Source organism: Malaclemys terrapin, chromosome 1, assembly GCF_027887155.1.
Source record: "Malaclemys terrapin pileata isolate rMalTer1 chromosome 1, rMalTer1.hap1, whole genome shotgun sequence".
NCBI lineage: Eukaryota > Metazoa > Chordata > Testudines > Emydidae > Malaclemys > Malaclemys terrapin.
The window spans coordinates 199,227,776-199,241,612 of record NC_071505.1 but is presented as its reverse complement, the minus strand read 5'-3'; the positions used below and the strand labels follow the sequence as shown (position 1 = coordinate 199,241,612).

At 39.4% G+C, this 13,837-nt stretch overlaps 1 protein-coding gene across 2 annotated transcripts; it reads right to left on the bottom strand.

The window, feature by feature from the left end:
* Nucleotides 1-1,327: 1,327 nt before the first annotated feature.
* On the bottom strand, nt 1,328-13,445 carry FUNDC1 (FUN14 domain containing 1). Of its 2 annotated transcripts, none has more exons than XM_054005480.1 (5): nt 13,202-13,445; nt 11,072-11,228; nt 9,160-9,235; nt 3,958-4,086; nt 1,328-1,989 (listed from the first exon to the last, which is right to left on the bottom strand). In XM_054005480.1, the coding sequence occupies exons 1-5, from the start codon at nt 13,293-13,295 to the stop codon at nt 1,912-1,914; spliced, it is 534 nt and encodes a 177-aa protein (XP_053861455.1). In that variant the 5' UTR covers nt 13,296-13,445; the 3' UTR covers nt 1,328-1,911. The 2 variants fall into 2 exon arrangements, with proteins under 2 accessions (XP_053861455.1, XP_053861465.1); XM_054005490.1 differs by lacking the exon at nt 13,202-13,445 and adding an exon at nt 12,866-13,054.
* Nucleotides 13,446-13,837: the final 392 nt, after the last annotated feature.

The window sequence follows — 13,837 nt, the reverse complement described above, 5'->3', positions numbered from 1 at the left end:
GGACCAAGTACTGATTTTGCCCCAGATCCCTAAGTGGTCCCCTCAAGGACTGAACTCACAACCCTGGGTTTAGCAGGCCAATGCTCAAACCACTGAGCTATCCCACCCCAAACTTGCCAGCTAGTCATAGTTTACTTCCTACTTTCCTTGTTCCCTTGTGTTCAGGAGTAAGCCTACATAGTCCACATATCACATATGCTGTCTCACATGTGGGGTTCCCCACTGTGTATTCTAAAAATATATTGGGCCATTCAACATATTAGCAAGGGAAAATGGGTTACATGTTCAGGGCTGGTTCATCAGATATAAACCAGACCCTGTGGCTGAACCAGGATGAGAGAGACTCAATCCAAGAAATAAGTGAGGAAATGCTTGTTGGTATGGTAGGAAGCAAAGAGTAATTAGGAAAATTGGTAAATATGACATCTCCTTTGATTGAAGAGATCTGCCTGCTCTTTACGACACATTTTCACAAGTTTGAGAGCCAGGGCAGGTCTTGAAGTTGGTGGATCTGTTAAGGATGAAGAGGTAACAGCAAACACACTTTTTTTTTTTTTAAATCTCTGCTTGGGTGGAAGGTTGTAAATTCAATGTCAGATGTAGACCTCCCTGCCTTTAGAACTTGCTTCCTGCTTTGGTCTGACACAGCCCCAACTGTGCTGACTTATGGAGCATGCTGTAAGACTCATTTGCTTTCCCAGACTTTTGAGATCAGGATGAGTGGGGATTTGTTCCCAATAGGCAGATGGAGGAGGAGAATCCCTGTTTTGTTACCAATTTATAGTTCTTGATTACTTACATATTGGATGAGTACATTTCTACAAATCAAAGTAAGTGACTCACCTTCTACTAAAAACCTCAGATCGAACATACCAGCAATATAAGCTTTGTTTAGTTCCAGGGGTTAACATGAAAGTGAAGTGAATAACTATCGCCTAGTGAAACTGACTGTGGCAAGAGCTTTTGGATTACTCAAATTACACTGTACTGACATGCTTTAAAGTTCAACTAAGCATTTTCAATGTTAAACAGAAACCTCAGCACTTGAGATTTCCAACAGGGTGGATTAAATGAGCTGTTTTCCCTGGATTACAAAATATAAAAATGTAATTTTAAGAGTCAAAGGTTTAAAGAGTACATATTTACATAATAAATACATGTATTTCAATTGTAGCTATCTGCACATTTATGTATGACATGCATTTGATGAAATAATGTGTGTACTGTTTGTACAATACACTAATTTGTATGCAAATACTTGTGCCATATCCCTGAATGTTAAAGGATGTGGGAAGTTTATAGAATAAAGTACAAAAAGACCCCCATCAAGGTTTGATTTTCACCTTTAATATGCTCATGATTTTTTGTTACTTAATACTTCTGTAAAAAGTTATTACAGATTTATAGATTATTGCAGTGATTTCTAAGGAAGATTGTCAGCCCTGCGGCTGAAGCTACACATTGTATACATTATTAGTCATTGGCACTATTTACTACAGCATAAAGGACAATACCTTTTAAATAAAGATAAAACAACATTTAACTGGAAAACAATCAGATTGAAAATGGAGCTTTCCTTCTTATATTACTGTAACATAGCTATATCCCACAAATTACATTTTAAAAATGCTATTTTCTGAATGGTCACAGAATAAAAAAGTAATGATGAAAATTAACCAGTTTTGTCCAGAAATGCTATTATGAGCACACTGCAGTTTTTCAGCAAATCTTATGCCAAGCGTCAGAAGGCAAAAGCCTAAAACATAAAAGCTTCCAATTTGTCTGGCTAGTCCATTCTCCTTGCTCTGGAGTGATCAGTGACCCACACTGCTTTGCTTTAAGACAGTGCACTAATCACTACTACTGTTCTTTGTTGTGGTTGATGCCATCAGGAAGACAAAATTCAGGTCCTTAAGATGCAAGTCCTAACAAAAAGCCTCCAACAAATCCACTGGATACTACTATATTCTGTTTGATAAATTCTGTTGACTGAAAAAGAAAATAGTTTTTAGTGATCTGTGCAAAAACCATTACACCTAATGGGAACATTCAGTATTTTTATCATGATTAACCAAGAACAGAGGTTTGTACTATTTTCAATAAACTTAATTTTTCAAAACTTGTTAGTTTAGCAGATATAGCACATGCTGGAATCAGGTATAGTGCACGCAGACTCTGCAAACTTTAACAATGCGCCTCATTTTTGACTTCTAGCCATGTTCTTATGCCAATACTGGCCTTTTTCTATTTAGAAACTCTGCACTGTACACTTCTTTTGTAAAACTGTGAGAGCTAGGGTAAGACCACTAAACTCATTTCAGTTTTAACCAGACACAGGGAATTAATTATAATTAGGTTAATTATAATCTCAAGGTCACTTCTTTCTGATCCACACTTTTGTAACCTTTAATCCGGTAAATCATATACCATAGGAAAGCATTGTACTATATCAACAGATGTTTGGATATAAGTAGCAACACAATATAAACTGTGTGTATGACAGGTATGCAAAATAAATGTGATTTACATCTTTACTATGATGTAATAGCCATTTTGTAAAACAAAAACGTTCGATATTTCAAACAATGGGAGTAGTCTACAATTTTAAAATCAAAGCCATTTGAACATGATTTAATTCCCCCCGGTCCACTCCTCAGCCTGTCAAAAAAGACTGATTAAATTACATCTGATTTAGAGAGCTGTATACCAAGTTTCAGACTGGAATTAAAATTATAAAAACAATTTGGCAACCGAGGTATAATGCTATATAGGTTATGTTGGAGACACCAACATCTTTAACTACAGACACACCAGTGTGGGCATTGCTCTGATTTTTGTTATGCTGAAGAAAATCATACTTCAAGACAAGTAGTCAGAAAATTAGATACATATGTGTTTCAAGTGTGAAAAAAATAAATAAATAAAAGCCCATACATCTCCGGGCAAAAAAGACTCACTTTTTCTAATATTCTGTTGGTAAAGGGAAGTCCTCAAACGAGAAACTATTCCTAAAACTAAATGGGCCTTAGCTATACTAGAAGAGTGTTGGTAGTTTCTCTTCAGTGCATCAACATTATGCACACCACAGACACATTTTGGAGAGGGACACTTGCTAAACTGGTTCAAGGAATGAGGTGGACAACTCCATGCAATCTAAAGCATAGTTCCCATTACTTGTGTATAAGCAAACTCATTCCTCATTTTAAAGTCAATATGAAAACACTTAGGGTTAATTACTTTTAGTACAGTACTTCAAGAGCAATTATTTTAGAGATTCTCTGCACTTGTTTGGTTAAGAGTATAGCAGAGGACAGTAAAGCCTTTGCACCTCCTCCTGTTACCCAGATGTGGCAAGAAGCTCAAAGATTACTAACACCCATGGATTGAATACCAGCTCCAAAATGTTTTTACTTCATTCAAAGGGGGGAAAGGGTAACTTTTTTCAAAATCATAATTTTGAGCTACACCACCACCACAAAGCAACTTTATTTTACTCAAGTAAAGTGATAAACAACCAATATTTTGCTATGTTAACTGGCCTTACAGCAGGATACAAATTCCCAGAACTGGCACGTGGCTGCTGTACCTCTCTATTTTATGAAGACAATCCCTGTAGCCTGATCAGCATAAGGCAAATAATTGCTACGGTCTGGCATGAGAACAAAAAAATCTCACCTGGAAGCGAACATTAGTATAACAAATAGGTACTGGGCTTTCCTGCAGGACTTCTAACATTTATTAAAACACAGAAATATGTTCTGTTGATGAGATTGTGTAAGTCTTCCCTAAGAAGCGGGACTATGCTCCTGAAATTTTGCACATGCCGTCTAGAATATTAGTTATCAGGAATAACTATGACCAAATGCAGTGGAAGGCCAGAAACCTCAAACAATGTAATCTTAACCAAAATGAAACAGCACACAATTCAGAACAATTTATTTTTTAAAAACATCTTACCTCTTCAATGAGGGTGCTGATTTCTGGTGCTGCCCTGTTCGCACGTTTTTTTATCTGTCTTTTTGCTTTATTTACATCTTTTTCAACTCTCTTCCAGTCAACTTGCACATACCCACTATGACTGGCAATCTAGGACAATTAAAAAAATATTAAATAAGAACAATTACACTAACCAATATAACATCCAAAGAGTCAAATCACAAGATGTTTGTGTCTACCCAATTTTAAAAACTGTTTTGGGTTTGCTTTTTCTAGAGAGACAAACGGAAGTTCAAGTACTTTAATTGCAGATGCTACAGATATTGTGTTTTACCATGCCAGAGATTATTTCTGTAATAAATCAAAAATATACTTTGAAAAAGAACCGGCAAGGTTCAATAGATTCTTGGTTTTTTTTCCACCCCTTTTCTACTTTTTATTTTATACCATGCTTGAGATTAATTTACAGGTTAGTATATACAGGTCAATTTATATACTCAATATTTATTACTGTTTTACTTGCAGCAAAATAGAAACTGAAAGCACTTTTATCAAAGGACTAAAATGCAGCTTTCTTTCATTTTAGTTTCTTTCAGCATCACTGCTGAAATTTTAATTTAGGACAGGACGCTCAGGGAATCTGTTATCTAAACCTCACACAGAAATAGAGAACTATCCTCTTGTCTTTAGTATTATAAACTGTTCAGCATAATAAGAACCTAATACTACAGGACTCTAGCCCTCTCCACACCACTAAGCCCCAAATAAATGGTATATGTATCAGTGAATAACATGAACCACTTCTACCATAATGCCCACAAGATATTAGGCAACTAATTATGGGCAAATAGAGGAGCAGTTGCAGACAAGTTCATCCTAACTTGAAAAAACAATCCCCAGAGGGCAAAAAAAAAAAAAAAAAAAAAAAAAAAAAAAAATCCCACATTTTTTACTATGACGGTTTTATCCCTTTCCCCCATATTTTTGTTATTAGGCCCTGAACCTGTAAACACTTAAGCAGCTGTGTATCTTGACACACACATAAACAGTCCCATTGAAGTCAATGGGACTCCTCACATAAGTAAAGTAATGCATATTTAAGTGGCTGTAGGGCCATAGATCGCAAAATTTTTAGGGCAGAGACTGCATTTTCCTATAAGAGTGAAGAACACCTATCACATTGTGGACAATGACTTACTACAAATAATTCCGCTTAATTAGATAACACCACAATTATTCAAGAAAGGAAAATCAAGACTACAAAGATCTGCGGTTGTCTTTTAAATGTTGGGTAAATCAGTCTATATATTCATTAAAAATATTTATTATCCATAAACTTTATAGGTAAGTTTTGTTTTTATATGAACTCAAAATCTGAGATTCATCTAGTGAGTAAGTCATACAATGGAACCCTGTTCACAATCTTAAGTATGGGGCCAGGAATAACTAATCCATAATGTCTTGAACTTAAACACCAAATTTTGATTTGCAGTCACTGGGTTCTGCTGAAGCCATTAACTCAAAAGAATTTGCTTAGCTAGATTACCTCGCTGCAGTTACTCACATGGGCTGTGCAAACCTTTGTTATGGAACACAATAACAAGAATGCAGAAGTAGATGGAATAGGAAGAGTACACTAAAGAACCAACTTCCCCAACAGCAAGTTTCACCCATATTAAACCAACCAACCTGAAGAAGGGCTTGTTACCATTAGAGAACATTCAGTTAGTTTTACAACAGACAATGCTTAAAAGTTTACCCTGTTCCAGATTTATAAATCTGATACTTAAATGGGCAGCATTACCCATCACACATGTGTACACTTTAACAAGGTGTTTAAAGACACTAACTTTATCATACAGGAGTTAATAAATGAACTAAAAGAAACAGAGAAGTAAATCTTCCTTTTGAAGAGTTAAACTCCAGGGATTAGATCCTCAGCTAGTGTCAACTGACAGTGCCATTTTAAAAAATAAAATAAAATATATCAATGGAACTACTCTAGTTTACACACGCTAAGGATCTGGCCAAAAATATTTCTACTAAAATTTGTCAGACCTAATGCATTTGCTTAAAGACAAATTTCCAATATAAAAATTCTATTTGCTTTGGCAGTTCTGTTGAATGCCCCTCTCAAATGGGGCACAAAACTGTCAAGTTGGATATTCAACACAAGAATTTGAGAAACGCTCACCTTTTTATCCCTCCCCCCCAACCCCCGTAGCATGTTGCCCTCTCCCAACTTCATTGAGATGTCCCGGCATGCATCCTGCCGCAATATCATAGCTATCACAGAACACCAGTGGAGTATGTAGCCAGACGAGAATAGGCCAGGTAAATCCTAGTGTTATTTTTGCACCTTGTATGGTTTTCAAATGCTCCATTTATTACAGAATTATTTAAGTGAAGACTTAACTCCATCAATGGTGTTCTAAATTGAATGAGTCCAAATACGGAAGAGAAAGAATAAATGACTTACTATAAATAAAGCTTTTTATGATTAAATAATGGCTAACAGAAGATTGACTCAAACACAGACCTTAGTCTAACAGGAGCAAAAAGCAGTAAAAACATTTTGCCACTAAACTGAACATATATGACTAATATACACAAGTAAAGGGACATGCGCCGTCAACATCCTCAGATGCCCCAGGAACCTCTCAGACTCTCACTGCTGAGTGGCAACTTTGCATGATTTATTTACACTTCCTTCACCAATACAGTCCCATGTAGCAATATTATATACAGTGTTTCTCTACCTTTAGTCCTTTCCTGCAGGGCCAGGAAGGAACAAAGGTCTCCCTTCCTTGAGATCTTTGCACACATTGGGCTTAGCTAACCTTGGCTACTCCCTCTCTATAGTTCCTTCCTATGCCCCCCCCCCTCCTACTAGTGGACAAATTGGCTCACCCAGCCTGATCAGCCAATTAGCTGATTGATGCCTAAAGTGATCAGCGTGTTGGCTCACTTACTAGCTCCCAGCACTCTGCCACAAGAAACAGATCTCTCAAGTGACAAGGTGCTTTTAAAAAAACAAAACCACCAAAGTTGCTTTTCAGAGGGGAACCACATTTTAAGGATTTGGCATGTTTCTCCATAGTTCTTTCTACTATAAGGAATCAGTTAATCTAAAGGCTATAAAAGGAAAGATGTTACGTTTGTTACTGTTTGTTATGAGAAATGAATTATTTTTATTTTTCCAGTGCCTATCTATTACAGTGGACTTGAACTGGCCTTATATCAGGCACATTACGAGAATTTAATCCTTATTTAAAAAATGATACACAATTAATCAAATTAAATTGTTCAAAATAAACTTCCATGAGATTTGATGAGGATAATAAGGTCTTGACTTATAAAAGCCATGTTAACGGATTATTTTCCTTCTCTCTCCCCACCCCTACAAGACTACTTTTTAATAGGATTGGTTGTAATATTGCTAATTGAACTAGCCTGTTTTCAGAATTTGATTTATCTGCTACCCGTGAGAAACTAACCACATAATATATTTTGTTTTTAGTTTCCAACTAGATCCCTTGAAATCAATTTAATACACACTAAAAAGAAGTTAGAAGGTTTTTCTTGAATTTCAAAAACTATACAAATAGGACTCTACTTGAGTACCCTTCCCAACAAATGGGCCCCCTTCTTGTTCCAGTGGATTCCTCTGGTATCTGTAACTTCTCAACATTTTGCATTAACGAAACTTGCAACTTCAACGAAACTTAACTTTTTTTTAATTTCTAGTCACCTGCTGAAAATCCTTCTACCTGTTCAATGAATGCATTCAGCATATATTCTTGAATTAAAGTGAATTTACACTGTGTATTTACAGATGATTTTTAAAAGAAAAAACTTTAAAGACTAGAGAAATGTAATTAGACTACCATACAATTTATGACTAATCTTTAATATGCAATGTACCTAGAATTAAATGACTAAGACATTTACTTCTATCAGAATATGATCTGAATCAAAGATGGCGACAACTGAACCTAAATGTACAACTGAGGTATAACAGTTCAACCCTGTCCAACCCTCCCCCCATAAGTTTCCTTATCAGATATTTTCCACAGAAAAGGCCAACACACAAAAAAATCAAAATGTACATAAACAGATACAGCTAACCTGTTTTCCCCATTTGTATATAGGCTCATTAGTGATTTACAAGCTTTTTGTTTCTTTTTTTAATTCCAAATTTGTGTGACACAAATTGATAAGGCTAGCCAAGTGGTAGAATGTTGTACTGCTAAGCAGGAAAGCCAGTTCTGAAACACAAACCCATGCTCTTCTGGATAAATGTAATTTAAATATTGAAGTGCAATGAGCACTCCTAAACCCCCAGGTTGGGCCTACATGAAGAATTGAATCATTCCCAACTGATCCAGAGGTGTAATGCACTGGTTTAAGGCAAACAATTCAGTGTATCCATGCTAGTCAAATTGATTTGTGCACCATCTCCATATGTGGGTTATTCTAAATCACTTCAGTCAATTGTCTGAAATGGGCCATCTTGATTATCACTACAGAAGTTTTTTTCTCTTGCTGATAATAGCTCACCTTAATCAATTAGCCTCTTAGAGTTGATAGGGCAACTCCCACCTTTTCATGTTCTCTGTATGTATATATATCTTCTTACTATATGTTCCATTCTATGCATCTGATGAAGTGGGCTATAGCCCACGAAAGCTTATGCTCAAATAAATTTGTTAGTCTCTAAGGTGCCACAAGTACTCCTAACAATAAACTAGACACCTAGACTATGACTGAATTAGACTCCTTTGACACTTAGGTACCTTTGAGATTCCATCCCCTTGTTAACAGAAAATAAAGACTGCTTACATTCCTTGATCTCTGCAACCACAATTTTATAATCAATTTGCTAAGTCTGGAAATATCAACTCAAAAATAGTATTTCAATTTCTGCATTAAGTTTTCATTCTTTCAGCTCACTTGAAACTACTTTTATTTAAAAACATTTGATTATTCCTGTCTGTTATAATATTTCTGATCAATAGCTTTAAGAAACTGTACGTAAAACTAAATAAAAATATACCAGCACAGCAGCAGTATTTTTCTATTAATTGGCAAGGCTAATATAAGAAATAGATATGGAACCCACCTTCCCCTTCCCAACCCAAGTATAAGCCAGTAGCTGAGTTTTTTCCATATAATTCAATTATAAAACATTCCCTAAATATTAAAATATGAAATTCTATATACCTGAAGTAGAAGAAATCCACCACCTACTGCAGTTGCTGCAAGTTTTCCAACTTTCTGGAACAAAAATCCTGCACACCTTAGAAGACCCAAAAAAACAACATTCCAATGAAGTTAAAATTGTCTGGCCCACAATGCCATTTTTCAGAATTTTCATATTAAACCCTACTAAAATTTTGGATTCCTAAAACGACAGAGTTTCACTTTGCTATTTCTTACTCTGCAACCTGAAAGTTATGAGAAATTCTAGATTTATGTAATACAAACACTTTCTGGTGATGTATATCAAGCACAAGTCTAGATCAGTTATCAACTAATGGTTATTTGATGTCCTCTGGGTAGTGAGTTGTTGCTTCAGGCCTTAGTCTACACAAAATATTTAATTAAATTGCACCACTTTAACTGGTACAATCAGTTAAAGCATTACAACCCCCTTAGTGCAAACAGTTATATCAGTATAAAGGGGCCTTTATAGGTATATCTATTCTGGTAGGGAAGGAGAAATAAGCTATACTGGTTAAAGAAACTTTTGTACCAATATAACTGCATCCACAGTAGGGGCTATACCGATTTAACTATTTCAGTAAAAAAATTAACTCCCCCTCCCCCCCAACAAAATAGTTAAGCCAGCACAAAAAATTGCATGTAGACAAGGTCTTAGTCTATTTTTGAGTGGAGAAAAGCTTCCATTCTATTTAACATTCTTGTTGGCAGACTCTGAGATGAGTCCACCGCCTTGTCAGTTCTAGCACTGGCCTGTGCATGCCAGGACTGAGTTATTTTTCTAGGGCTGTTAGAAACAGGTTTCACTACCACTCCTCAAACTGCACCTGTTTTGTAGAAAAAGTACTTCAATTTCTAGACTCCTCGATTTGGCACTTTTCATGATTTTGGCACTAAACATTACACTTTGTTCTAAAAACTCCACAGGCTTTTGTACATTTATCTGTTATTTATAAAAACTGTAGGGAGACACAAACAGGTTAAAAATCATATTGAAACTACTAATTCCCCAACTCTATTATTAAACACCTCATATTATATAAACAATTTTAAAATAATAATGGTCTTTTCACCATTTATGCTTTTTTGTTTGTTTTTACACTTCACTCAGCTTGTACAATAGAGATTAATTCCACTTTCATTTAGCCCGTTCTACTTTCAGGTTTTCATGTGTTTGCATTTTAAACATAATAGCATTATTTAAATCCAAAAATATCTGTTTTCATTCACTTAAAAAGTGTTGTAATATAATAATGTTTTAATATTAGAACTTAAGTTAATACTTTGTACTTATGAATATAAACTTTTTTTAAAACAGAACACTCAGATGAAATATCTTTTTTAGCTAAAGTGATATAACACAACTTCACATTTCACTATCTGTAAGAAAAACTGTATAGAAGTTGTTCAATTTCAAGTGGCTTTTGCTGTTAAACAAAAAAGCACCTTCACCTAAAAAATGTATTTGGGGCCCTTGACTAAGTCTGCCCCACATTTCTTCTGATCTGTTTTACATGCAAGTCTTATTCACAGTAACAAAACAAATAGGCCCTCATGTCTGTCTTATAACTAATAAAATATGCTACTCATTAGCAACACTAGCATTATATACAGTAATTTTCCATTTGTTTGTTAAGAAATGATCTTAAGAGTTCTGTCACTTCTTCAAAGCTCTTTTGCAATAATTGGCAAGGGCTCTCTTTTATAATAGGTGTGTCTTACTGACATACACGAGGCAGTGCTTTTGAGGTTTGATCTAGTGCCAGTTCTTCCCTTATCTCTTGAATTTAGAGTTATTAATTAGGAAACCATGCAAGCTCAAACAGTTTATTACTTTGAATGATACAGAACAGTCAAGAATTTAAGAACAGTCAAATGCATGGCACAATAATCAAAAGTGATCCTCTCTCACCAGCCAGTCACTCCGCCCATTACAATCTGAGTGGCTACAGAATACTTTTCTACAATTGGTCCAGAATTTCGGCCAAACACACGATTCCACCAATGGTGACGCCTTGCATATTCTGTTAAATCCAATACTTCATAAGAATCATCATCACAGTCGGGCTCTTTAAAAAAATTAAAATAAAAATTACCATAGGTGATTCTCCTTTTAGCGAATGTTCAAAGCAAGTTATAAAAGAATTAGTTCTGAACTTCTCAATTGTGTAGTAAATTTATGCTTTACGAGAACTAAAATGATTAATAAAACCACTGTAAGTAGTTCAATACAAAAGTCTCAGCCTTTTTTAAATTTTGAGGTAAATATGGGTCAACAAGCTAGTAAATTAAGAAGATAATACCATAGTTTTATGTGTGTATCACATTACTATCAGTTGCAATCAATACTTAATGGTCTTGACTCCTTAAAATGGAGGGCAAGTGACTCAAATAACAGAAACAGCAGCCTCAACAAGCTGGCACTGAACTTTCCTGTTAGTAGGTAACCAATGGTAAGTAGCTACAACTACAAACTGTTCACTTTAATACACAGGGGATAGAAACATCAAATAAGGATTATTTGTATTAGGCCTGGTCTATACACAGTTTTTGTACTAGTATTGTGATGGTTAAGGGTGTGATTATTTTTAACCCAAATAGTTAGCTTTACACCCCCTACTGTGGATGCAGCTGTACCAGTATAAAGGTGTATTACTCTTGTATAGTTTACTTCCCTTCTTGACCAGGGACACGTATACCAAGGGTAGGTCTATACTTACCTCCGGGTCTGTTGGTAAGCAATCAATCTTCTGGGATCAATCCCGGAAGTGCTTGCCGTTGACACCGGTACTCCTGCTCCGCAAGAGGAGTACGCGGAGTCGACGGGGGAGCCTGCCTGCCGCGTCTGGACCCGCGGTAAATTCGAACTAAGGTACGTCAACTTCAGCTACGTTATTCACGTAGCTGAAGTTGCGTATCTTAGTTTGAAGTGGGGGGTTAGTGTGGACCAGGCCCAATATAAAACACCTTGACATCGGTATAACTTTGTCCACGCTAGAGAGAACTATACCAGCTAATGATGGTTCAACTTTTGTATTTAGACAAGCCTCAACGGGAAGAAATCTATGGCAATTTCTTCATCCTCACCCCAACTCTGCAAAGTACCTTGTAAATTTAATCTCTTGGCTTTGAATAAGGCCTTAAATGGCAACGTCTATTCATTCCTCTCCTTTGACTGTGCTAGGATTTCTGGGGGCATTTGTTGAATACTTGACATTTTAGCTGAAGATCTGACCTTGCATTAAACACAGTTATGCCCTGTAGCCCTGACCCTCCCAAGCAGCCCGGCTGCAGGTGACCTAAGGGCTGTCCCCATCCCACAGGCGAGGAAGCGACGGGGGCCGCGCACAGAGCCCCAGGGACTCCGCGAGAGCCTCCGCCGCGGCAGCAAGGACGGAACCCAGGAGTCCTGGCCCCGAGCCCCGCCCGGCAGCTTCCATCCCGCGGGCAGCCGCTTCCCGGCAGGACGCGGCAGCGCATCCCCGGAGCCGGGCGCTTCCTCCCAACCCCCCTCCGCCCTGCAGCTACCAGGGGCCGCCCCCGCCAGGCCCCTCCCCCGGCCGCGGCACGGGGGCGCTCGGGGCAGCGAAGCTCCCACTAGGGGGCCCGGCTGAGGCGGGAACGAGTCTCCCCGCGAGGGGACCAGGCCAGGGCCCCCCCACACGGGCCCGACAGAGGCGGCCGCGCCCACGGGCGACTCACTCACCCGAGGCGGAGCGAGGCCTCCGAGCCGCCATGTTAGCGACTGTTTATTTGGGGGGGGCTAGAGCGAAGCGGCTCCGCCCACCGGCCGCTCTGCACCGCCAGAGGCCGCGCTCTATGCTCCCGCCGCTCCGCTCGGCCGAGCCGGAGGCAGGCGCAGAACGCTCCGCGAATAGCGGCGCCGGGCCTCGCCTCTGGCCGCCAGGGTGCAGGGATGACGTCACCGCCACCTCTGCCCCGGGGGATTGTGGGGATTGTAGTTCTGCTGGCTGGGCCTTTGCGCCGGCCAGGCTGGTGTGGCGCGCGGAGTTCCTGGCAGTGGGCGCCTTGCGAGCCTCACCCTGTGCGCGGCCGGCAGCGCTGGGCCCAGTTACAAGCCCTCTCGCCCCACCTCCTCCAGCAACAGCCAGCAGCTGGGGGGTACCAGCCGCCATTTCCCAGCACGGCCAGCCCCAGGCACTAAGAAGCGATGGGGGCAGGCCCGGACCCCAGGAGCCATGTCACACACGTTCGGGATTCCTTGTGTTCGCCCGCTGGCTTCTGCTCCCTCAGGGCGGCGGGTCCCACAGGGGGGCGGCAGGGCTAGGTGCCAACTTTGTAACCCCACAAAACTGAACACCCTGGCCCCGCCCATTCCCGAGGCCCCGCCCATGCTCACTATGTTCCCCCTCCCGTGATGGCTCGCTCTCCCCCACCCTCACTCACTTTCGCTGGGGTGGGTCTGGGGATGAGGGGTTCAGGGTGCAGGAGGGGGCTCCAGGCTGAGGTGGGAGGAGGTGAGGACTCTAACTGGGGGTGCAAGCTCTGGGGTGGAGTCAGAAATGAGGGGTTCAGTGGGCGGGAGGGGGCTGGAGCAGGGAGTTTGGGTGCAGGAGGGGGTGAGGGCTCCAGCTGCAGGTGTGGGCTCTGGGGTAGGGCTGGGGATGAGGGGTTTGGGGTGCAAGAAGGGTAGCGGTAGAGACGCAGACACAATTTT

What these genes read in the sequence shown, in the direction of transcription:
- FUNDC1 (XM_054005480.1), bottom strand. Translation starts at nt 13,295, where the DNA reads ATGGCGGCTGGTACCCCCCAGCTGCTGGCTGTTGCTGGAGGAGGTGGG. An exon ending in CGCTGCCGGCCGCGCACAGG is followed by an intron (nt 11,229 to 13,201) that starts GTGAGGCTCGCA and finishes ATTTTTTTAAAG; the next exon opens with AGCCCGACTGTGATGATGAT. An exon ending in TCAGCACCCTCATTGAAGAG is followed by an intron (nt 1,990 to 3,957) that starts GTAAGATGTTTT and finishes TTTCTTTTTCAG; the next exon opens with TCAACAGAATTTATCAAACA.